Source organism: Sus scrofa, chromosome 7, assembly GCF_000003025.6.
Source record: "Sus scrofa isolate TJ Tabasco breed Duroc chromosome 7, Sscrofa11.1, whole genome shotgun sequence".
In the NCBI taxonomy this organism is placed as follows: Eukaryota; Metazoa; Chordata; class Mammalia; order Artiodactyla; family Suidae; genus Sus; species Sus scrofa.
The window spans coordinates 63114563-63140084 of record NC_010449.5 but is presented as its reverse complement, the minus strand read 5'-3'; the positions used below and the strand labels follow the sequence as shown (position 1 = coordinate 63140084).

The following is a 25522-nucleotide window of genomic DNA, read 5'->3' as shown; positions in this document are numbered from 1 at the left end:
TATTATGCATGAGACCAATGGATTTGTTCCTTTGTTTCATTCAATCATTCTCAAAGGGGATGGGGGTGATTTCTGCCCCCCAAGGGGTATTTGGCGATGTCTGAAGACATTTTTGGTTGTCGCACTGGGAGGAAGGTGCTACTGGCATCTAATGAATAGAGGCCCTGGATGCTGCCGAAACACTCCACGATGCCCAGAGCAGACCCCCCCACACACACCACAACAAAGAATTAACCAGCCCTTAGTGCTAGTAGAGCTAACATTGAGAAACCTGGTTAACCTTACAAAGAAAGAGATTTCTTTAGGATCCCTATTAATTGTGGGGAGGGAAAAGCAAGGTGAGGAAGTCGGCATCCAATCTGGTGTCTTTGAACACAAATCCCCTGCCTGTGTGTGAGGAATGTTTACTGACTGCTGACCGACTCTGTTTATTGTTGGTCCGTAAAGGAAGTAGAAGCTTTATGACCCTAACCAGGAACTGCCGGCTTTGTTTGCTCTCCCTCTCTTGAGCCTGTCCTTCTGTATATTGTTTCTACTCTGACTTCATTCTTTGATTCCAAAGCAGTTGGGCCAGTCCTGATCTGGATCTTGAGCTAATGCTTGAGTCCTGGCTGCTCAGACATGACATGTAAGAAGAGCGGGGGGATTCTGGAGGCTGCCAGTGGGGCTTGTGGGTGCTGGGGGAACAACCTCACTGAAATGCTGACGTCAAGATTCTCTCCCTTCTTCATTTGGGAGAAGCTAGAGGAAGGGGGGCCACTAGCACCACTTTGGAGAGATGTAGAGCTGGCGAGGGTTGTGCCAGACACAGAGGGTGATGGATATTTGAGTGCAGCCTGGGATCCCTGCGTCTTGGAAGATGGCTGGTACAGCAGAGGTGGGCACATGGGGCCATTTATTGAGTGAAGCTGGCTAGAATCTGAACAGGCAGGAACTGGGCTTAACTGTGGGACAGATCTATGGAGACTAAAAGCTAGACATTGGCAGCATGTCCCACACAAAAAAATGTGGAATCAGAATAAGTAAGAGTCACATATATTTGGCTTGTTTTTCTTTTCATGTAATCTGGGGGAGGCCTGTCCACTGTGCTGTCCAAGGAAGCTTGCTGCTGGTGCAAAAGGCCATTAAATTCCTGTGAACAACTCCTGGCAACTTTTTTCACAATGCTTTTACAGCCCTCACATTTCCATGGAGTCTTTTCACATTTCCCCCTGTTTGACAACTCTATAGTGCACTCCAGTAGCCAAATGGAATACAATTCTATTTTCATTTTAAAGGAAATTTGTATTGAGAGTCTAAAGTGTGCTTGATCGTAGACCTGGGGTCTAGATCTGCCTTGGTTAGGGTCTCCGAACTTCTTACCATCAACAGCAATGGAGACAGGCAGTATGAAGGCTCCGTGGAGGTCAGGGCCAACAGGGAAAAGCTCACTTCCTAAAAGACACCAAGCGAGGAAGGAAGAGGCCCCGGGATGGAAACACCTTTCAGGCAGCACCCTGGGAGTCTCTATTTAAACAGGGGACCTTGCGGAGAGAGGCTCCAGATCCCATTACTGACTGGCCGGCTGAGAGGCAGATTTGTTTTTATGAGCTCTCAAGGCACACATTGGGGACCGGGAGTAAATATGGAGAAAACTTGCTGAGATCATACTCCTTTTACACACAAGGAAAGGAAAAGAAAATTATGCAAAGGCTTTTTTGAGAAGGGGGGCCTACTAGTAAACAGCCAGCAAGCCAAGTGGTTTTTTTTTTTTTTTTTTGGTCTTTTTGCCTTTTCTAAGGGCCACTTCTGGTGGCATATGGAGGTTCTCAGGCTAGGGGTCCAATCGGAACTATAGTCTCCAGCAGCCTACCCCAGAGCCACAGCAACACGGGATCCGAACTGCGTCTGCAACCTACAGCACAGCTCACGGCAACGCCAGATCCTTAACCCACTGAGCAAGGCCAGGGATTGAACCCGAAACCTACCTCATGGTTCCTAGTCGGACTCGTTAACCACTGCGCCACAATGGGAACTCCTAAAGTTTTAAATTTACTCTATCGAGGGGGATTTTAAACAAAGAGAGGATCAGATCACTCAGCCCTCCTGCTTCCTTCGGGGGATGGTGGAAAGGGGAAAACAGCTGCTTGGACATGAAGCAGTGTAAGGGTCAAATATTGCTCTGCCCAGCGCTGCTGACATCACTTAACTCTCCCCAGGAGAAGGGGCACTGGCGTCATCTGCTGAGCTGGCTGGCTACAGGCCTGTAGATGGGCCACCGCAGCTCTCATGTTGTTTCTCCTTGAGCACCTACCGGGTCAACAACTGCAAATGAATATGGCAATTAGATTCTAAAATTTGTTTTTACTGGCTTTGGGGGGAAATTTTTTTTCCCCAATTTATGAAAACACAATGTAGCCAGTAAGTTACAATATGAATGTGAGTTTCAAACGTTGCATAGTCATTAGGCTAATCATTAGTCATTTGCGGTTGACAAGGAGGGTTATAATTTGACACCTGGCAAAAATCAAGCAGATTTCAGAGAATTCAGGGCTGGGAAATGAGATTGGAAAAAAAACACCCTCTTTTTCCCTAGGAGGTCCCATGAAGTAAGCTTGCAAACCTCTTTTCTCTCCATAGATGTGAACTGCCCGCGATTCAGGGCTGTGATGTCTCTCCATCTCTGACTATTGGACCACCACCCTGCCAAGAGCCTTGTGAGCCCTGGCCAAAGAATCCGCCTCACAAGGCTCCCAGAAGTGAACCTTTGGGAGTTCCAAAAAGGAGATAAATAACTTCTCAACCTGATGCTGAAGCAACAAGAGACCACCAGAAAGTTTCAGTGTCCATTCTGAAAATATTTTTTGAAGCATCAGAGTCATGGGAGAAAGGAGTTATAGAATGACAGAATCCTTAGGTCCTAACTTCTCTGTAAAATTCCAGTTTTTCTTCTGTCCACTATCTATGACCATTTCCTTCTGTGTAATATGATCAAAATAGTGAACCCTGAGTTTGTCTTTTCTGACCCCTGACCTCTCACAGGTGTTCTGGCTCATTTCCTGAGAGTTATGTTTGATTTGGGAATGCTTCCCTCTTTTCTCCTGTTCCCTTGTTACAGTTTGAAACCTGGAACACCCGCATACAAGACCCCGACTATCTCCCTGTGCTACCCAAAAACACTCTTAAATGTTCTCTCAGAACTTGGCAAGCATCTGGACAGGGACAGTTTTCTCATACTCTGGGAAATCAAAACGTAAAACACTAGTTCTTTTCTAATTCTTCAACCTCAGAATGAATTTTGAGGTCATTTCTTTTTCTTTTTTCTTTTTTTTCTTATTTAACCTAAAAGTTTCTCTTTTAGTACTAAAAGGAAATCAAATAAATAATCTACTTAAGTTTTCAGTATATACCAAGGAAATAGAAAAGTTAATTTGAGATTCTTTAGGACTAAGCATAGCAAAAAGCTAAAAAATTGTTCCAAGATTATTACTTCAGAAGCAAAGATTAACATTTTCTTAATAAATCTCTCTCTCTCCCTTTTCTTCCCCCTACCCTAAGCTACCTCTGCCTCTCTCAGATTCCAAGGAGAAGAGACTAGAAAATACTACTTTTGGAAGTCATGCATTATTTTTATTTTGAAATGGAGCTAGAGCCCTGCTTAATCCTGGTTGTCTTTGAAAAAGGAAAAGCTTAAGATACCTAACAAATCCTGATAAAAAAGAGATTTCCATACCTTTTAATTCAATAAGAGGTTAAGCCAATTCACTGAGCAATGCAACAACCTCTCCCTACTCCATCTGGCATTATTCATTAGAAACAAGTACACAAACAAACAAAAAAACCCTAGCCTTATGAGTTGTGCAAGTTAAAATAAGATATTGTGTGCACTAAAAACATTTCCTTAAGGAGTGTCCAGGCTAGCCTCATGAAGCCTACCTGTCACCAGCATCATGCTCACCACTCCATGCATCATCCCCAAGAGTGAGTCTGTCTCTTTCTATGCTAGTGGGAAGGGGCGGTCCCTGCAATGGACTGGAAAAAAGAGTCTTGAACTTGGGTAGAAGAGAATGGACAAGACCTAGAGAGGCTCAACTCTCCTGGGTCTAGATGGCAATTTCTTACTGTCAGAAGCAGTCAAGGAGCAGCTGGTATGGAAGCTCTGGAATATTCACTGACACAGAGTGAATTTATGAATATCATTTCTAATTCTCTGTGGTATAAAGCTATAACGCACAAGTTAAACACCAAAGAAAATACAACGTATGCTGTATAAAATGCCTAGGTTACATGGCCAAAGAAATATGTGAATTCCATAAAGTAGGTGAATTGCCCTTGTGTGAAGCCTGGCTCATGATTGGAGCAAAAGACAGGCTTAATGTTTTCGTTTGTTTTATTTTTCCAAATATATAATTTTAAAATATACACGCATCAATTTTTAAACTACCTTCATTCCATAAGTGTTTATTGAATGCTTACTTTGTGCCAACACCCTGCCCAGACACTGCATACATACATCAATGAACAAGAGAAAGAAGGTTCCAGCCTACATTCCAGTAGAAGTAGACAGTTAATGACTACACACATAAATCATCCCCGAGACATCAGAAGACTAGAGCAAAGATAAATAGAGTAATGAAAAAGAGTGAAACACAAGAGGCCACTTTAGATGAGGCGGCCAGGGAAGACCCTCAGGGGAGATGACAAGCAAGCCAGCGTCTGAAGGTTCAGAAGGAGCCAGTCATTCCAGGAAGAAGGGATACCAAGCACACAGGTTCTGAGACGGGAGAAAGCCTGGCATGTTCAAGGAACAGCGAAATCACACTGGTGGAGGTGTACTAAGATCATGTTTTTAAGCAATGAAAACATGGCTTTGGAAACACAGAATATTAAACTGGAAGAAGCCTCTAAGGTCATTTAGGGGAATACTCTTAACTTCCAAGTGAGGAATCAAGTCCCAGAGCAGTTCCATTAATTCCCACTGCTGGGGCCGACAGCGACAGCGTTGAACTAGAATGCTGGCTCCTGTATTCATCTTCCTGCTTGATTAAATGTCTCTCTGAGTTAATGTGTTAATCACATTCTGACTCAACACTAAAAGCCTGTCTGCAAAGGGGTCATTTCTGCTAACCTCTCCTACTGGAATGAAAATGGGTCAGAATTCTAACCAGCGCCCACTTTAGAACATCTGAAAAAAAAATAAAAATTTTTATGTGTACTGGTTATTTTCAGAATTTAAAAGGACACAAGTGCAGAGAATTTAAATTCTAAAGCCTTTTATTTCCTCTGAGAATTTAGCAGTACTGAATTAGATCTGAAAGACGTTTTGCCATGATATGTTGTGTTTTTTCATAAAAAAGAGAAATGCATATTCCAGATAGAGTTTGATTACCAAAAATTGAGGATATTCAGCTTAATTTTGGATTGTTTTTGCTATAAAAGTATGTAACCTATTAGGTACTCACAAAAGTTTCACTGGAGAAAATATTATTCAATAACCCCAAATGGGAAAATTTTATTCTGTAGGAACTTGGCCCAGAGTATGTAGAGTTGCATCCAGAGAATATATAGCTCTATTTATCATCTTGCAAACTTCTTCATTATGTCAAAACTAAATCTCAGCTGTGCCCTGACTGCAATGCAAGAGCAACACAGGCTATTTTAGCCATCTCAACAAGAATGTTTTGAGAATTAATCGATTTTCCAGGAATGTTTAAATAATTTTATCAATTTTTGGTCAAGGTTCACAGTTATGATATTACATTATCAGCTTTGATTTTATGTTTGTCTAAAGAAATTTATGGCTTTTATTCTTGCTTTGCAAAAAGGAAAAACAATCTTCTAAAATGTCCATGATAACCATAGTTTTCAGTCATGCTACAATCCCAACAATTCAGATCTCATTCGGCTTCATTCCCACTCTACGCTCAACTCAAAAGCAGCTTTCCCATGGGCAGGACCTGAGGTCCCAAGGGTCAGCTCATAATTGTGCTTTTTCTTCTCAAGCAGCTCCTTGCTCAACACGTTAAGTTCTGTCATGATACAGGAAGAGCCCAAGCATTTCCTTCATGGCACATGACTTTAAGGAAGATTCTAGCCCTTTGACACAGGCACCTGCTCTTTACAGATGCAGATGAGAAGCAAATATCCCTGATAATTTTATTCTCACTGATTGTTTAGAGCTTACAAATCATTTAAAATAAAATAAGCACTACAGCCAAATAAAGAGCAAACATTTTGTTCTTGAATTTAGAGCTAGAGCTTATCTCAAACAGTCTTTGGATAGCTGCTGAAAATAGACATGGTTATTAGTTTCAAATTCTCCCTTCCCCCCCAAATCCTCTACTTAAAATAGATGATTATCTGAGAAAAGTTGATGTTTGCATTAAAAACACTGAAAAAATCCCATTTGTTTAATTCAAAATAATCCCAAATCAGTTTATTTTATAGTCATAATAAATTCTAATAATCTAAAATTGGAATCTAAGCTATGGTTAAGGCAAAATATCCCATTATAGGGGACCCTGTGATGGGCACTGGCTAAATAAGACGGTTAATGAAGTTGCCGAAAATTTTAAATTTGGGACAAAACTCAACTTAGGGATAAATTGGGGAAAAAAAACCCTGGCTGAGGACTGGGAGGTGGGGGGGACAGAGGAAGTCACATCATGCTGATGCTCACTTTAGAAGCAATTCACTTTTCCCATGACAAAGATAAGAAAGCCATTTAAGAAGGATTTACCTTTCAGCGCACCCCCCCCAAAAAAGGATGTCTGGAGAAGCCCATTGATGGGCATGAAGAAGGCGAAGAAGGGACAGAGACTGTTTCTCATCCTCCAGACTGGGCTCAACATGGAAGAAGCCTTTGCCATTGAGCAGAGGGAAGGGAGAAATGTCAAAACAGAACACACCTTACATTATTAGCTAAGGGAGACTTCTAAGCCCATTTCATTAATTGAGGAATAATAGCTACTGTACTCTAAACAAACACCAAATCTCTATTTTAAAAACTTAGACAAAAACCCAAATTAAGGAGTGATTAAACATTTTACAAAGGTTCCACAATGTGAGTCATAAAAATAGCATGCTTCTCTAGGGAGTGAGTTAAAAAAGAACTCTAGTTACAAAAAAGAAAAAAAGAAAAGAAAAGAAAGAAAAATTAGAAACAACATTTCAAGATTATGCAGGGAGTTACAGTTGATTTAACCTAACAGAACTGTGTTATTTATATAGGGGGAACTGGTTGGATATTTTGAAAAAGAAAAGATTTTCTCCTTATTAATAAATCCGAAAAATAATTTCAACCTACAGTAGCAAGATTATTCTGCATAAGATCTTTGGGACTAATTTTTTTCTCCAGTGCCACAGAACAACAGGTTTTTAGATTGTTCTCTCATTCTATCTCTTCCTAATTATTACTGGGCCACTGGAGAAATGATTAAAACTGTTCAGTAGCAGCAAAGGCCAACAACACGTGAAGCGTTCTCTATGGATAAGGAAACTCTTGCAACCAACGCACCCAATGGCCTGGGTTTATGTTCAGTGGGAAGGGTCACCAAATATAAGGGAGGGACGAGACTGTCTACAGTGAACCCTTCTGAGTTTTCTACAGTGTAGATAAAAACCCTTTTCCTCCCAAAGAGGCAGAACATTGTCAAAGTAAAAATCCCAAGAGTAATATTAATGAAATCTCTTCATGGGATTATGGTCTCTCATCCCCAAATCTTCTGTCTTTCTCCAGAAAGTCACACCTATTCTAGAAAATCATGCAGCATTTTTTTTTTTTTTTTTTTTTTGCTTTTTAGGGTCACACCTGTGGCAATATGGAGGTTCCCAGGTGCTAGGGGTCCAACTGGAGCTGGAGCTGCCAGCCACAGCCACAGCCACAGCCACGCCAGATTCGAGTCATGTCTGTGACCTACACCATAGCTCACGGCAATGCTGGATCCTTAACCCACTGAGCAAGGCCGAGGATCAAACTTGCCTCCTCATAGATATTAGTTGGGTTCATTACTGCTGGGCCGCAATGGGAACTCCTAATGCAGCATTCTTAACAGTGCACAAAACAGGATTATTTTCTCATTTTAGGGTCAAGCTTAGGTTATATTAGTCTTTTAATCACTATATAAGTGTAGGACCTTTAAAGTGTGCATGAACTCATTGGCAATGATGAGTTTAATTTGTAATACAGCACTTAGGTGTGAGAAATGGCATTTTAAAGCACACATTTATTTAAAATCCATCCTGTGTACCATTTTATTGGGCTATGCCCATGGCATATGGAAGTTCCCAGGCCAGGGATCAAACCCACACCACATCAGTGACCCAAACCAGTGCAGTGACAACACCAGATCCTCAACCAGCTGCACCACAAGGGAACTCCCTGTACACCATTTTTACTTGATTATATTAATAAATAAAATCTTTAATGATGACTGCATGGAAAGAATGACATAATCAATGCAGAGCCACAGTGCTCCCACCACCCAGGACGTCCTTGCTTTGGCTCAGTAACTAGAGAAAGACATTTCAATTAAATAAAACAATCCCCCCCCAAAAAAAACCCCTAATATGGTCATGAAAATTCAAAGGTAAAGTTGAAGTTACAATCACAATGTATTTCAGGATTTTGTAACCATTTCATACTATTATAAGTCACCATTGACTGATTTAGCTATATGCCAAACACCCAAAAAAAGTATAGTTTATAAAAATGTGGTTCTACTCTTTGCTTGCTTTACTTCAGACACATTCTCTCCATCGTTAGAAACAAGCCATGACAGTGGTCTAGCCCTGGATTTCTATGCATGGTGAGAAATCAGGCATAACCATGGTCTAACCCTGAATGTGATCTTAATGTTTTATACCACGGACAAATCATTAACATATGGAAATAACTCTCTCAGCTGCTCCATAACTTTTTTTTTAATCCTGTAGACTACTCCCTCCACTTTCTGCTCTATCCTGACCTTTTTCCACTGTTTCCTCCCCATTATAAATGAATTCCTTTTTTTTCTTTTTTCTTTTTTTTTTAAGGATCTATTGGGGGAAAATTTTTTTCGTTCCTTGTTTCCACCCTGCTGTTCTGTTGGCCCCAATGTCTGCTCAACGTCCCCTCTCCAACCTCTAAATTAAGTGTTCATTTTCAAGTTCACTGCTGTGCTCCCCTCCCCCTATAAAGGGAGGCTATGGATGCTCCCCAGCCCTGGCTCCTTGCTCTCTGCTGGGCTCCCCATGAAGCAGGTCTCACCATAGCATGTCCTCAGATTTCTCTTTTTAATAAAGTTTGTGGTGGGCTTATGCCTCTAAATCATTTTTACCCCTCAGAGCCATTTACCTTCCCTCTGTAACAACCAACACTCACTCCTCTCCCATCTCTTGGCACTGATTTTTGCCCCTATAACCTCACTCAGTAGGACAAAATGTGTTTTCTCTGGCTGCAGATAATATATTCCCATATCACTCTCACAAACCACAGAATGAGCTCTGCAAGGAAACCTCTGCCCTTCCACTTCCCGTCACTGCTAACAAAGCGGTTTACAGAAATGAGACCAATGAGAACCACAGGTTAATGAGATGTTTAACACACACACACAAGGAATTCTTTGCATGAAGACTTTTTACAGAACTGCCTATGGGGTATTTAGCCATGGTTCCCAAAAGCTGACCCAATGACCAATCAGGCTTAAGATTCACCCAGAAGGGTGTTAAATATAAATATCCACAGGCCCCACCCCCAGAGTTTCAGATTCAGCAGGTCTGGGGTTTGGGAGCCACCGAGACAGAGAGAGAGAGAGAGAGAGAGAGTTAATCAACCTCAACAGCTTGAGAAAAAGCCACATAAACACATATATAACAAACTGTGGAAGCCAAATTTTCAACCCATGTGAGTCTTTAGAATCCACACAGTGATTAATAAGTTTGGAAAGAAGAATGATAAGACTTTTCAGTGCAAGTTAAGTCCTGATGTGAGGGAGGATGAAAGCCAAGGTATGCACTGGCCTGTCCACTCAGCAGCAGTCTCTGTGTCTGTGGGGACAGCAGGGACGCCGTCTCACCTGCCTCCCATCCCCGCCTTCCCCTACACCCACCTAAAGATGTGCCTTGAAGCTCTTTGACAGGACATGCTTTTAAAAGATCATCTTTACATGATGGGTAATTTAGTTCATTTGTCCCTGATTTATGTCCTGTGCGAAAGTGAAACAAAACAAAAATGATGAAAAATGACCGTGGACAAAACATAATGAACACCTCAGTAATTCGGTCTTCCTGAAGCACAATGAGCCATTTCCTTTCATGGGAATAAAAGTGTGAAGGGGAGGTAAGCTAAAACCCACTTGCGCTGTGACTTCGATAAATCTGAGGGGGTTTAAATACCACTCTCTCCATACAAGTACAAACCTTCAAATGCCTATGGAGTGAAACTCCCTCCCACCCAGGACCTTGGTTATTTGTAACTGTCAACCCATTTTAAGCAAGAGTATTCTTCTTACTAAGGAACCACCGGACCACCTCTCTTTCCCGTTTAAGAATTCCTTTCCCGGAGTTCCCGTCATGGCGCAGTGGTTAATGAATCCGACTAGGAACCATGAGGTTGTGGGTTTGATCCCTGGCCTCGCTCAGTGGGTTAACGATCCGGCATTGCCGTGAGCTGTGGTGTAGGTTGAAGACGCAGCTCGGATACCACGTTGCTGTGACTGTGGTGTAGGCTGGCGGCTACAGCTCTGATTAGACCCCTAGCCTGGGAACCTCCATATGCTGTGGGAGCGGTCCTAGAAAAGGCAAAAAGACAAAAAAAAAAAAAAAAAAAAAAAGAAAGAAAAAGAATTCTTTTCCCCCTTGCATTCTAGGCCTGTGCTGTCTAACCCCATAACTACTAATTACATGTGGCTATTGAGCATTTGAAATGTGACTATCGATACGTAGATGCACTCTAATTGCAAGATATGCACCAGATTTCAAAGACTGTGGGAGGAAAAAAGAATGCCAAATATCTCAATAATTTTAATATTGATTAACATGTTGCTATGATAATGTTTTGGATATATGAGATCAAATAAGACATACTGAAATAAGATACATTGTCAAAATGAATTTTATAAAATATTTCCTTTTTATTCTTTGAAATGTGGCTCAGAAAACTGAAAACTATGCATGTGTCATACATTTTGTTTCAATTAGCCAGCGTTGTCCTGGAAGAAGTCCAGCATTTCGCTTTCCATCCCAAAGCGTGCCACACTTGCTCCCACAGCGCCTTCAATGTCCTGCACAGGTTTACTGCACCTACCTCTCATCTTGACACACCTATTGGAGACTCACCTCACTTTTGCCTAGTCCATTCCTGAAATGTTTTTGCCCATCATCCTATCATTTCTCCCTTATTATCTCAACAGATTCTTACCTTCTTCCTCCTTCACGAACTTTTATGTTTTTCAATAAAGACAACAACTGCATATTATTCACTTTCTAGACATTCCAATTTGGCCACAGAACTCATAGGCTCTCTGCTCCAACTATACTGAATTACTGATTGTTTCCAAACACTCATTGATCCATTTGTTCAACAGCATTCACTAGGCACCTCCTGGAACTATGCTTGCCATGGGTGGTTTCAGCACACAGCCCTAAAATGATGTGTGGAATGATGTCAACAGGAACGCACAGATGAAAACGAAGCTCTCCTGTTCTCAGACCCGGAAGGACTCTATACTTGCAAACACCCCTCTGAAGAAAGATTTAAATGCAGTGGTCATATAACACAAGTCTTCCGGCTTGGAAACCTGAAGCCTCCTAACTCCATATTAAACATCGCCCCCCTCTCTCTCATACTTTGTATTCTCCCTAGTGTTTCCCTGACTACCTTATAAACTCCATTTGTCTTGGTAGTTCCCATTTCCTTTGCTGACACAGTATTAAACACCATTCTCTCTCTCTCTCTCCCTCCCTCTCTCTCTCTCTCTCTCTCTCTCTCTCTCTCTCTCTCACACACACACACACACACACACACACACACACACACAGTCATTTATTTCCTGAAATAATGGTAGGTACCATTATTGTTTCTATTTAAAGATGAGGAAAAAATGAGGCACAGGATAATAAAGAAAGAAGCAGAATTTGGAGCCAGGCAACCTAACTCTAAAGCCAGGGTTCTTAATTACTAGGTAATCCTGTCTTAGAGTACAAACAGTAAGGATCATGTAAAAGCTTGAAGCTGTTGAGGCCATCTGGTGCTACATGAGAGAAGCCACACCAAAAATGAAGCACATATAGGGAAAGGAAAGCTGAAGGGAGAGAGGGAGAGACAGGGAGATAGGGAAAGAAGAGAGACAATATGATAGACTGTATGAGATACTACTAATTACTTTATTTGAATTTCTAGAGGATATGAAGCCAGAAACTAAACTACTTTTGGTCTTCCTAGTTATATAGTGAATAAAGTCTTTTGTAGCTATGGGTTCTTAACTGGGAGTCCAACCACAATTGTACACAAAGTTCTTTGTATGTAAACATAACTATAATACAGAGTATAGGCATGTCTCTGGGGAGAATCTCAAAGGAGATCTTGATTTTACCTAATTTCCCTGTTTACATCATCTTAGCCAAATCTTCTCTGCTAAAATCAGGTGGAGACACTTAGAATAAGACTGTTGTCATGTGGTTAGCCTATGCTCACATTAGGTCTCTCCCTGGAGCTACACTTCCATGAAGAATAAGCTATCCTTATATAAAGCCAAGTGCCACAGTGCCTAAAACCTTTTCAAAAAAGATTTATCAATTATAACTTCTAATCATCTTCTAAAATGCAAAGTGAATTCCCATAAAACATGCTGAATTGAAAATGCATGTTTGCGTAGTTCCCATCGTGGTTAGTAACAAAGTCGACTAGTATCCATGAAGACACAGATTAGATCCAGCATTGCCATGAGTTGTGTGTAGGCTGAAGATGCAGCTCAGATGCTGTATTGCTGTGGCTGTGGTGTAGGCCGGCAGCTGCAGCTCCAATTCAACCCCTAGCTTGGGAATCTATATATGCCACAGTTGGAACCCTAAAAAAGACAAAAAAAAAAAATGCATGCTTGCAACCTAAGTGTCCGCCAATAGATGAAAAGAAAGAGAAAATGTACTATATGATATAGATCTACATTGGAATACTGTACAACCATGTAAAAAAGGAAATCCTGCCATTTGCAACAAGATGGATGAAACGTGAGGATGTTAGGCTAAGTGAAATAAATCAGGTCAATGTAAGACTGTATGATCTTGCTTATATGTGGAATCTAAAAAGAAAATCAAAAATGCAGAAAACAAATTGTTTATTTGTACTCCACCTGGGGGTAGAGGTTGGGTCAAATGGATGAAGATGACTGAAAGGTACAAACTTCCAGTTATAAAATAAGTAAGTCCTGGGGATGTAATGTATAGTTAATAATACTGTATTGTATATTTGAAAGACGCTAAAAGAGGGGCTCTTCAAAGTTCTCATCACGAGAAAAATAATTGTAACTGTGTGGTGATGGACGTTCACTAGACTTACTGTGGTGACCACTCAGCAATATATATAGACATCACATTATTATGTTGTACACTTGAAACTAATATAATGTTATATATCCACTATATCTAAATTTTAAAAAAGAAAATGCAAATGCATATTTATATCAGCTTTCTCCAAATCCCACTAAAATGACTGTGCCAGTTTTTTTTCTGTTTGTCTTCAGACTAGTTTTCACTCTTCCCTTGTCCTTCTCTGCTCTCTTATGCAGAGGGACCTGGCTGGGCTTTCAGACTTCCACGGGTTCAGCATATAGGAGCACTGGTGAGTGACTAAAGAGTAGGAAGAAGAGAGAAACCAGAGGATTTCCCCTGTCCCTGTTTGCTTCAGACAGGGAATCCTGCAGTGGCTGGGGCTCCCCTGAGACAGCTACCATTAGACACATCTACTATGGTTCCAGCTTTCATAAGGTAGCCCTGGCCCCTGGGCTTGGGTAATACCACCATCTTACCTGTCCCTCCAGCCAGGGGTTATAGAATTGATCATTTACAGATTGTGAAAAAAAAAATGGAAAAAAAAATCCCTGTGAAGAAAGAATTTGGAAATACACTTTTAGAATTTGTTATTTTTCAGCAAAAAAAGAGGATTAGGCACAAACAGAACCCCAAAAGGAAAGACCAGGCATTCCCCAGGGGCTTAGCCATTAAGGACTGGGTGTTGTCACTAACTGCAGGAGCTCAGGTTACTGCTGTGGTCCAGTTCAATCCCTGGCCTAGGAACTCCTGCAAGCCATGGACATGGCCAAAAGAAGAAAAGACCAGACTTCAAGAAGTAAATACAGTTATTGATTCTGCCACATTCCAGTACATGAGCCATTTCCATACTCAGACTAATTCACTATATCACCCTTCAAGGAATAATATCCAAGGAGAGGCTAAAACAACTGTGAGGCAAGTGAGATTTGGCCTGGTGTGTCCCATGTCTGACATGGATGATGCCTGCAACAACTTAGAATCCAGTGCTCTTAGATGTTGCTAAGAAAAATACCTTGCTCAAATCACTAATGAATATGGTTTCATGTATTATCCTTCACAGTTTACAGTTTATCTTATTTAGAAACATAATTATCTCCTACACAATATAAGAATGACAATTTCAGCAATAATTTAGTCTGTGTATTAATAATTTAGCACCTGTGTGTTAGCGCCCGGTGATAAATGCTACCAATCTTGCATATTCTACTTCAGATGCAATCAGTTGAAAAGTTTGGGTTTTCAGTTTACTCTCTGATGTTGAGTCTTTATTCAATGTACTCTTTATTTTTATGCAGGTCAAATGCCATCCACTACCCAGTTCCCTTCTCCTTCAGTCCCTTGAATGATCGTATTTTCTTTCTTCCTTGAAGTTGGTCAAGGCACGTGATTAGTTCCAGTCAATGAATGCCCTTTTCATTAAAATATCTACATAACAAAGAAGAAAGAAAAGCCCTCAAAACTTAGCACATCCATTTTAAGAAATATTCTATTCAAATCAAACACCATGAAATGATATAGTTTTTGAAAATCTAATGGGATCCCTATTAACTCATCAGATTATGAGCTCTTTGAGGGCAGAGCTAGCCTGGAACTCACACGCACTGGATACTCAACTCATGTCACTGAATGGATGAATAAAGGATTGAGTGAATGAATGAGTATAAAGTCAATATCTTGTCTTGTTTAAATAATTCTTATTTCTCCTCAATACTCATTTGAACACTGCACTAATTTAGGAAATCACTGTTGAATGAAAAAGATGATTTATTTCTCAGCAAGACTAACAGCAATAATCCAGTTTTTCAAAGAAAAAACTACAAAGGAAATGCCAGTAAGGAGGAGGACAGAATCAAGATGCAGAGGAAAGGATGTGTAGCTCACCTTCTCCCATAAACACATGAAACAACGACAACTATATGTAGATTAATTCTCACAGATAATCCACTGGCAGAAGACCTCAGACTTCCCAAAAGGGCAAGAAAACCTCCACAAAACTGTGCAGGATAAAAGGAAAAAAAAAAGAAGAAGAGAGAAAGTGAAGAGAAAAAAAGGAATCAGGACAGGACCGGCACTCCTGAAAAGCAGCTGTGAAAGAGGAAAGGAGTCTGAACCCTGGGAGGCCACCTGCTGTCACAGAGATCAGAGGAGAAAGAGATGGAGCCTCAAAGCCTCAGAGAAAAGCCTCAGGCAGCAGGTGTGAGGAGGGCAAAGCAGAGAGAGAACCACACAGACGATGGGTACCACCACCCAGTGTATCACAGCCTGACACACTTGGGTGGGGGCTGCGTGCTGAGGCTTAGGGTTGGCTGTCTAGAAATGGCCTAAGGGGGTCAGGGAGTGGTGCATCACAGCCCAGGGAGTGTGGGAGGGGGGCCTCTGCCCACCAGAGAAGTAAGACACCATTGTTGGGGAGTGCAAGGAGGGGGGCACACGGGCTCTCAGAAGGCAGGGTGCTTCTTGTGCAGGCTACAGGGGTGGGTGCAAGCTGCTGCAGTCATCTCGGACTGCAGAGGTGGGTGCTGCCTACCACCACTAAGAGTCCCTTGACCAGGCACTGCCCACTGCCCCAGACATCCCAGGGGTAGCCACCACAGAGGGCTATGCAATCAAGAGCCACCTGTTGCCCCAATATCCCTGGGAATGCACACACCCTAATCTTGCTGCCACCAAGGGTCCTGGGCACTGCCACTACTTCCCTAGGGGTCACTGCCACTGCCAAGGGTCTGGCAGGCAGGCGTTGTCTGCAGGCACTACCCATTTCCCACACCTCCCTGGAAGCACATGCAGGCCATGCACCTGCAAACCCCTATCAAGGGGATGATGGTCTGCACATACTGAGGAAAGAGACAACAAGCATCCAAACCAAAAGCAGCCTTCATGACAAAAAAAGTAAACCCACACAAGCTACTCAGTGATGCTCCTGACTATCAATAGCCCTACAAGACTACAGTAGACAACTGTTTTAAACTCACAGAGAAATATAAGCAAAATAAAGAAGTGCAGGAGAGTTTCCATTGTGGCTCAGTGGTAATGAGCCCAACTAGTATACATGAGAATGTGGGTTCGATCCCTGGCCCCACTCAGTGGGTTAAGGATCCAGAGCTGTGGTATAGGTTGCAGAAATGGCTCAGATACTACGTTGCTGGTGCTGTGGTGTAGGCCAGCAGCTGTAGCTCCAATTCGACCCCTAGCCTGAGAACTTGCATATGCCACATGTGTGGCCCTAAAATTTAGCAAACAAACAAAAAAGAAGTGCAGAAACCATTCCCAGGTAAAAGAATAGGAGAATTCCCCTGAAGGAGCAAATCATGAAACCGACCTCTGCAGTCTAACAGACATCAAATTCAAAAAGGAAGTAATGAAAATACTGAAAGAATTAAGAACATTACAGCTATCAACTGTAATACAGATTACTTTAAAAAGGAACTACAGACTATAAGGAGTCAAGAAAAATTAGAAAGTTCGTTTGCAGAGATGCCAGCTGAGCTAAAGGCATTGAAGAGAAGAATGAATAATGCAGAGGAATGAAAAAGTGACTTGGAAGAGAGAATAATGGAAATCATCCAATCAGGACAGCGGAGAGAAAGCCAAATGAAAAAAAAAAAGAAGAAAGCAACACAAGAGATCTATGGGATAATATAAAGCATGCCGACCCATGCATAACAAGGATCCCAGAAGGAAAAGAAAGAAAAAAAAAAGGAGGATAGAAAGTGTATTTGGGAGTTCCCGTTGTGGCGCAGTGGTTAATGAATCCGACTGGGAACCATGAGGTTGCGGGTTCGGTCCCTGCCCTTGCTCAGTGGGTTAACGATCCGGCGTTGCCGTGAGCTGTGGTATAGGTTGCAGATGCGGCTCGGATCCCGAGTTGCTGTGGCTCTGGTGTAGGCCAGTGGCTACAGCTCCGATTTGACCCCTAGCCTGGGAACCTCCATATGCCGTGAGAGCGGCCCAAAGAAATAGCAAAAAAAGACAAAAAAAAAAAAAGAAAAAAAGAAAGTGTATTTGAAGAAATTATGGCTGAAAATTTTCCAAACCTACAGAAGGAAATAGATATTCAGATACAAAAAGCACAGAGGGTACCCAACAAGATGAACCCAAAAAGACCTACATCAAGACATACTATAATAAAAATGGCAAAAGTTAAGGAGAGGGGAATCTAAAGGCAGCATGAGAAAACAAAGAATTAATTATAAGGAAACCTTCATAACACTATCAGCTGACTTCTTTATAGAATCACTATAAGCCAGAAAAGAGTGGCAGGATATATTCAAAATTCTAAAAGGGAAAAATCTGCAACCTAGACATTCCACCCAGCAAGATTATAATTTAAAATAGAATGAGAAATAACGAAATTCTCAGACAAGCAAAAATCTAAAAGTTTACAGCAACAGTAAACCTATCCTAAAAGAAAAATTGAGAGATACCCACTAAATAGGAAAGAAGTAAGAAGATACAGTAAAGAGGAAATCACAATTGGAAAGTAATCACCTAAATAAGCCAGTATACAGATCAAAAAGAAAAAAACTATTTGTGAAAGCGATAATAAACACAAGGAACAGCAAAAAGAGAACACGAAGATATAAAAAAGCACATCAAAATCATAAAATGTGGAAAAGCAGAGTAAGAAAATAGAGACCTTTTTTTTTTAAAGAATGTGTTTGAGCTTATATGACCATCAGTCTAAAGCAAGCAGATAGAGGAAAGGGTTAACACACTCAAAAAACAGGGCAACTGCAAATCAAAAACTAATAGATTCACAAAAGTGAAAAAGAAGAGGACACAAGCATAAAAGAGAAGGAAATCATCAAATCACAAAAAGAAAAAGAAAGGAACAAAGGAGAAACAGAATCAACTGGAAAACAAGGTGTTTGTCTTGTTCTGTTTTGTTTTTGCTTTTTAGGGTAGCACCTGTGCCATAAGAAAGTTCCGAGGCTAGGAGCTAAATCAGAGGTGTGGCTGCTGGCCCAGGCCATAGCCACAGCAATGTGGGTCTGAGCCACATCTTCCACCTACACCACAACTCACAGCAACACCTGATCCTTAATCCACTGAGTGAGGCAAGGGATCAAACCCATATCCTCATGGATACTAGTCAGGTTCATGACCCACTGAGCCACAATGGGAACTCCCAAAAACAAGGTTTAAAATGGCAATACATACATGTCTATTAATAATTACCTTAAATGTCAATGGGCTGAATGATCCAATCAAAAGACATAGAGTGGCAGACTGGATAAATAAACAAGAGCCTACAATATGCTGCCTACAAGACAGCCACTTTAGGGCAAAGGACACACATAGATTAAAAGTGAAGGGATATTGGGGAACTGTTATTTTTTGAAATGTTCATTTCTCCTCATTTAAATTATGACCATATGTAGCTTTGATAATAACTTTAAAAACTTAAAAATGGGAGTATTTCAAAATTGAAAAATACCTATTGAAAAATTCATGCATCAGACTATAAAGACATGAATGATTCAGCAAGCTACATTTCATATGCCTAAGTTTTCTAAAAAATAAAAATTCGTACAATAAGACTGGAGGCTGTTAAGAACTTTAGCCTTGGATTTCAGTGCCTCAGAAAGTGGAAATGAAGCCCTCTCAAAATAAAGAGCTATAAATTCTGGATATGTTGTCATGGTAACTGATCCACTTTAATAAACTGCATGTTTGCCTAAAGAGCTATATTTACTGTGATAAGCCTTTCAAAAAGTACATGTCAAGTTGGAGTATTTTTCAAACTATATAATCACTGTGCCCCTAGTCTCAGTACACTGCCCACCTCTTCACAAGCAAGGTATTTCTGCCAGAGTCTCCTCAATACAACTGTACAATGGTATTTTCATTACCCTAAAAGAAACCCTTCACTCTTAGCAACTCTACCTGCCACTGCAGGTCTCTGTATCACCCCTAGCTCCAGGCAAACACTAATCTACTTTCTATCTCTATGGACTGGATTATTCTGATGTTTTATATAAATGGAATCACACACACACACACAAGAGAGCATAGAAAAAGGTATTTCATGCAAATGGAAATGACCAGAAAGGATGAGTCATAATATTCATAGTAGACAAAATAGATTTTAAAATAAAGTCCATAAAGACAAGTATCTACAAAACAGAAACAGACTCACAGACATAAAGAACAGACCTGTGGTTGCCAAGGGGGAAGGGGAAGGGAGTGGGATGGACTGGGAGTTTGGGTTTAGGAGATGTAAACTATTACATTTAGAATGGAAAAATAATAAGGTCCTACTGTATAGCACACGAAACTATATCCAGTCTCCTGGAATAGACTGTGGTAGAAAATAATATAAAAAAAAGAATTTGTATATATTTATGACTGAGTCACTTTGCTGTACAGCAGAAACTGGCACAACATTTTAAATCAACTATATTTTAATAAAAAGAGTCATAAAGCAGAAAGAAAAAAAGAAGAAATGCCAGTGAAGAGTTCGAGTTGTGGCACAGCAGAAATGAATCTGACTGGTATCCATGAGGTTGAGAGTTCGATCCCTGGCCTTGCTCACTGGGTTCAGGATCTGGCGTTGCCATGAACTGTGGTGTGGGTTGCATATGTGGCTTGGATCCTGTGTTGCTGTGGCTGTGGTGGAGGCCAGCAGCTGCAGCTCCAATTTAATCCCTAGCCTGGGAACTTTCATATGCCACAGGTGCGGCCCTAAAAAGCAAAAAAGAAAAAGAAAAAAAAAAGAAAAAAAAGAAAAGCAATGCCAGTGAATTTTGTTGTTTCTAAAGCCTATATAAAAGATGGTCCAAAGACTATACACCACCTTATATTTGAATGTCATTTTAGATTTCCTTCATCCTCTGTTTGGGTTTGGTGACTTGAGGTTGCTATGGATTGAATGTTTGTGTCCCTGAAAATTCATATATTGAAGCCTTAACCCCAGTGTGATGGTATTTGGAGGTGATGCCTTTGTTGGGAGAGGCGTAATTAGAGTTAGATGAGGTCATGAGGGTGCCCCCAGGATGGGATTAGTGCTCTTATCAGAAGAAGGAGAGACCTCAGAGCTTCCTCTCTCTGTCATAACCATGTGAGGATACAGAAAGAAAGTGAATGTCTACAAGTCAGGAAGAGAGCCCTCGCCAATAAGGGAATTGACTGGCACCTTGATCTTGGATTTCCCAGCCTCCAGAACTGTAATAAGTGTCTGTTCCTTAAGCCACCTACCCTACAAAATTTTGTTATAGCTGCCTGGGCTAAGGAAGGGGCCAAATTCTCATCTTCTCTATCAGAAATGTAACATAATTTGCATATCACAGTTAACTCCCCTTGCTTTCAGTAACCAGCCTAAGATTCTATTGCTTCTTTAGGTAAATTAAGCAACATGTCCATTCAATGACCAATTATTTCCTAATTGTGGCAGTAAGGGTTTGTTCGACTCTCATCGTTTCATAGCTCTGTTTGCTATTAAGCTTCAACTTAGGTATGGTGGTGTTAGGTTTTACGCAATGCAAATAAATTGAAACTTTCACCATCATTTCAGAGCTTTTAAGTTAAGAAGAGAGTTGAGTAGTTCAGCAACAGTTTTAACTTTTTAAAAAATTCTCTAGATCATATTAAAACACACAAGATTTTTTTTCCTTTGGTAAACAGATTTAATACTTTGTCCTGATTTGATTCTCCCTTTAAGAGTAAATGAATTTTTCAGGAAATACGGCATTTTGCACTGGCAAACAGTTGTAGGAATAAACTCTTTAAGCACTATTTAAGAAGTTTTCTTGAAATTTTGGAGTCTCACACCATAATGCCGACTATTATACAGCAATCTGTTACATGCAATGCCAAATGGAGGTCTGCTGTCATAATTCACTATGTTGAGTTTAGTTTTTACATCATTTTGATAAATTTCCCTCCCTTTCCAGTTAAGTCACAAATCATACCTTATGGTTGTCATGCAAAGGCAGTAAAATGTAATATACCTTCGGATGACCTCTATCCAGAAATGCTTTTCACTGCTCACATTTTATCTGTCAAATAGTACTTTCTTTAAGAAGTAAATATAGATTCCATTATTGAGAGAAGCTACCAGCCTAGGACAAGTTCTAGCATTTAGTGTTCTGAATCTTAATTTGAATATCAGCCAAAGTCAATAAAACTTGTTTATGCAGAACCTTACCTGGTTTTCACCACATCAAGAGGGTGCATCAGGCAAATTTCTACAAGACCTGAAAGACGATAAAGAAAATTCCAATAAATACTTATGTAAACACTGGTTCTTATTTCCTTGACCTTATTGATTTCTCAAGTATGAAGATTCAAAGAAAAAACCTGGGACTCTGGACATGACAGGTAAAAGAGGCTAATAACAAAAGACTAAAGTATAATGCAATTTTATTTCAATGAGAACAAGATATGTGAGTGAGTTTTTTTTATAAGTACTCTGGCACAAGCAGGGATTTTTAAGCAGAAGAGTGATATTAACTTCTATTAATTTGTCCTCCCAGCAATCTAATCATCTGTCCATTCATCCTCCCACTGCTCCCAGTCACACTTACTAACATGCAAACACATGAGCAATGATGCTCCAACCCGCCTCCCCTTTGGCAAATGCACCATCTCTCTCATCACAGCATAGAGTTACTTAGCTTAGGTGTCCCAAGCCAAGTGCAAAAGAGCCAACGCCTATCTAGAAGAAGAGAACACTATCATACAAGGATGAACTATGATTGGTCAAGAACAGTTTCTTCTCAGTGTTCAATGCCCTGGGCTTTTCCTTCTCCCTGGAATATTCTCCTCCTATGAGGACACACACACACACACACACACACACACACACACATACAGTTCTGAGAATCCTACTTATCTTCAGATCTCAATTTGGGCAACTATTTTCGTAGAAATCCCGGGGCAGAGACTGTTAGTTGTCCCCTAGCATTCATCCTCTTTTCTTCCTGGTTGCCCAGAATAAATACTGAATTTCCCAACCTCCTTTGCTGCTAGGTCACCATGAGACCACGTTCTGGCCAATGGGATGTAAGCAAAAGTTGTCTGAGCAACCTCCAGAAGTCTTTTAAAGTTAGAGAGCCTGTTCCTTTCCACCCTTTCCCTACCTCCCTCTGAGGAATGTGGACCTAGGGCAGGAGAAGCCATCTTCACAATGAGATGACCTGGGGAATAGAGGTCACACACAGCACAGCAACAAGACAGAAGTAGTCCCTGACACCATGGAGTTCTGCTCTGTCTACCTCCAGACAGTCCTGTTGAAGAAAATTTCCTATTCCCTTTAAACTACTACCATTTGGGTTTCCGACACTTGTACCTAAATCTAATTCTTAACTGATAGAGGTACCTTTTGATGTGCTCCCACAGTGCCCTGAATTTCTGTTATTATAGGCACTGCAACTGTTTTCTTACCCAAAAGTTCCATGAAGACAGAGACTTCACCTGCCTTATATCCCCATCACTTTGCATGATAGCTGGTACTCAGTAAGTTTGATAAACACTTGTTGGAAGTTACTAAGTTAATGCTCATTAGAGTAACTGCACATGCCATTATGTCAGCTCATTCTCTAGGTAACTCGCTGCACTATCCTGCATTTATTTCATTAGCTTGAACATTATACAAATAAGGAAGTAAGGACAGAGAAATATTGGTAAAAATGATATGAAATAAACCAAGGAAATCCTCAAATGTGGAACTGCAGTACTGTTGATCACATATCCAGATGTTCAGCTCCCAAGTAAATGTGAGAAAGCAACCAGTAACTCAGCACCCAACACACTGGATGATTCACAAATGATTCTGGAGCACTGTGTGCATGCAGGGTATTGTGTTATATGCTGGGACATAGCCTGATGCAGCATTCAAGATGCCTGATAGGATGAAGGATTTCAAAGGTGGGCACAGAAGTGACACATTGAGAACAATCTTCCATGTAAAGGGAAAACAATAAGCAGAGAACAGCAATATGCATAAAATTAAGTTTCCGCCTCATGATTTAGAGGTGCTATTTACAAAGTGAAACATTATGTTCTACATCAATTCTAGTCTTGCACAACTGTTTACTTTTATTGTCAAATTGTCAACTGTCATCAATGAGCTATATGTCATGGTTCTCATAAAATGAATGACAGAAAACGCAGACAAGTATTTACAATTTTTAAGTAAAGTTTAAATTCTGTGGCCTAAGTGTGCTTTATATTTGAAATTATTCATTCTAGGTCACAAGGCTTATTTTTTTGTGAGGTGAAGCTCATTCAAAAAATTTTAAATGTATATATATATTTTGCCAGGAAGCATTTTCTACAGTTTTCACCTACTTTGCCAATAACCACTGATGGATGACTCAAGAGTGTCCCTTTTCCTTACATTAATAGAAAGAGAAAATCACATTAAAGAACCATCACTTCCTTCCAGAAAGTGATGGTTTTTTTTCTTTTGGAGATTTAGAATGCTTACAATGTAACGCAGAAGACCAATTTTTTAAAACCACCCTTTTACAACCTAAGCCACTTAGGTTGTAAAAGTGGCTTAGGAGAGTAAGTCTAAGCTTAGTAAGCCTAAGCTTAGGAGAGTATGGGACCACACCGATGGACTAACTATGGGACACACCACCCCTGCCAACTCCTAAAGCATTGAAACCTAGAATACCGTCATCATTCCTGTACCTTCCCTCCTGGCCCATCTCTGCCCTCACCCATGAACAAAGTTGCAATGAGTGGGCCTTAGCTGCAGGATGGAGGATGCAGAAAACAAAGTGCCCAAAGGTAGACTTGAACATAGATTATCAGAGGACAATGTCAGGCGATCCTTTCGTTAAAGTCTTAATTTTTTTTTTCTTTTTGTGGCCACCCTATGGCATATGGAGTTCCTCAGCCAGGGATCAGATCCAAGCCACAGTTGCGATTTATGCCACAGCACTGCTGCAATGCTCGATCCATTAATCTTTGGTGCCAGGCTGGGGATAATACCTGTATCCTGGTGCTGCAGAGATGCTGCTAATGCGGGAACTGCCAAAGTCTTAATTTTGATTTTAACTGTATACAATGTTCTTGTACGTTAATCTTCTCTAAGACACTTTGAGAACAGTCTTGCAAATTTATTCAAACTTCTTATCACTGAGTCAATTCATACTTCCTTTCTCTACAATCCCATGACATATACAAGTCATGTTACATTTTACATTACCAATATTATATTAAAATTCTACTACATATATCAAGAATAGCTTATATCATATTATGGATAGTAATATACACAGATATATATATATAACTGTCTCTCCACACTGCTCTCTCCACCCCCAGGCTTGCCATTGCAATAGTCATCTCCAGACACTGTAGTCTATGTCAATGGCATCGCCTGCACTTGTGAAAATGCGTAGTCAAATACAAACCATGAGTTCTCAAGAAGAGGGAGTATTTAACTTTATAGGCCCACTGAGTAGGTAATACCAAATACATGAAATCTACTCAGGAAGTTTGCCAAATACATGAAATTCACTCAGGAAGTTCTCTTATCTACACTCACTCCCTTGCTTATCTTACTCCAATCCATGGTTTTAATTACCATCTACATGTTAACAAATTACCAATTTACATTTCCAGTTCAGACTTCCCTTTCAATATCCGATTGCTTATTTGACATCTCTGCTTGGATATCTAAGAGCCATCTCGAAATTCACATATTTAAAACTGGACTCCTATCTTACCCCATACCACTAACTCAACAAAATGACAAAACAAGAAAACAAAACAAAACAAAACCCAACCTGTTCAACCTTAAAATTACCCTGGACTCCTCTTTCTCTCAAAACTCTCTTCTAATCCACTGGCTCTACTTCAAAATATAACCGGACTTCCATCATTTGTCATTTCGATTGCCCATGCCCTCACCCCGTTTCTGGTCAAACTATGGTCCTCACTTCTCAACTGATCAACTGCAGCTCCTCATTTATGGATCTCCCATCTTTGACCTCTTCCATCTGTTCTCCCCCAACAGTCTGAGTGATCCCTTTAAAAATATAGGTCATTTCATGTCATTCCT

The 25522-nt window shown here is 40.6% G+C and overlaps 1 protein-coding gene across 7 annotated transcripts in view; it reads right to left on the bottom strand.

The window, feature by feature from the left end:
• SLC25A21 (solute carrier family 25 member 21) overlaps window positions 1-25522 on the bottom strand; it is a 518509-nt gene that overhangs the window by 186550 nt on the left and 306437 nt on the right. For all 7 annotated transcript variants that reach the window (XM_021099142.1, XM_021099143.1, XM_021099141.1 and 4 more), the window contains one exon: window positions 21653-21701. In XM_021099142.1, the coding sequence (XP_020954801.1) occupies window positions 21653-21681 (29 nt within the window). In that variant the 5' untranslated portion in view covers window positions 21682-21701. The remainder of the gene's footprint in view (window positions 1-21652; window positions 21702-25522) is intronic.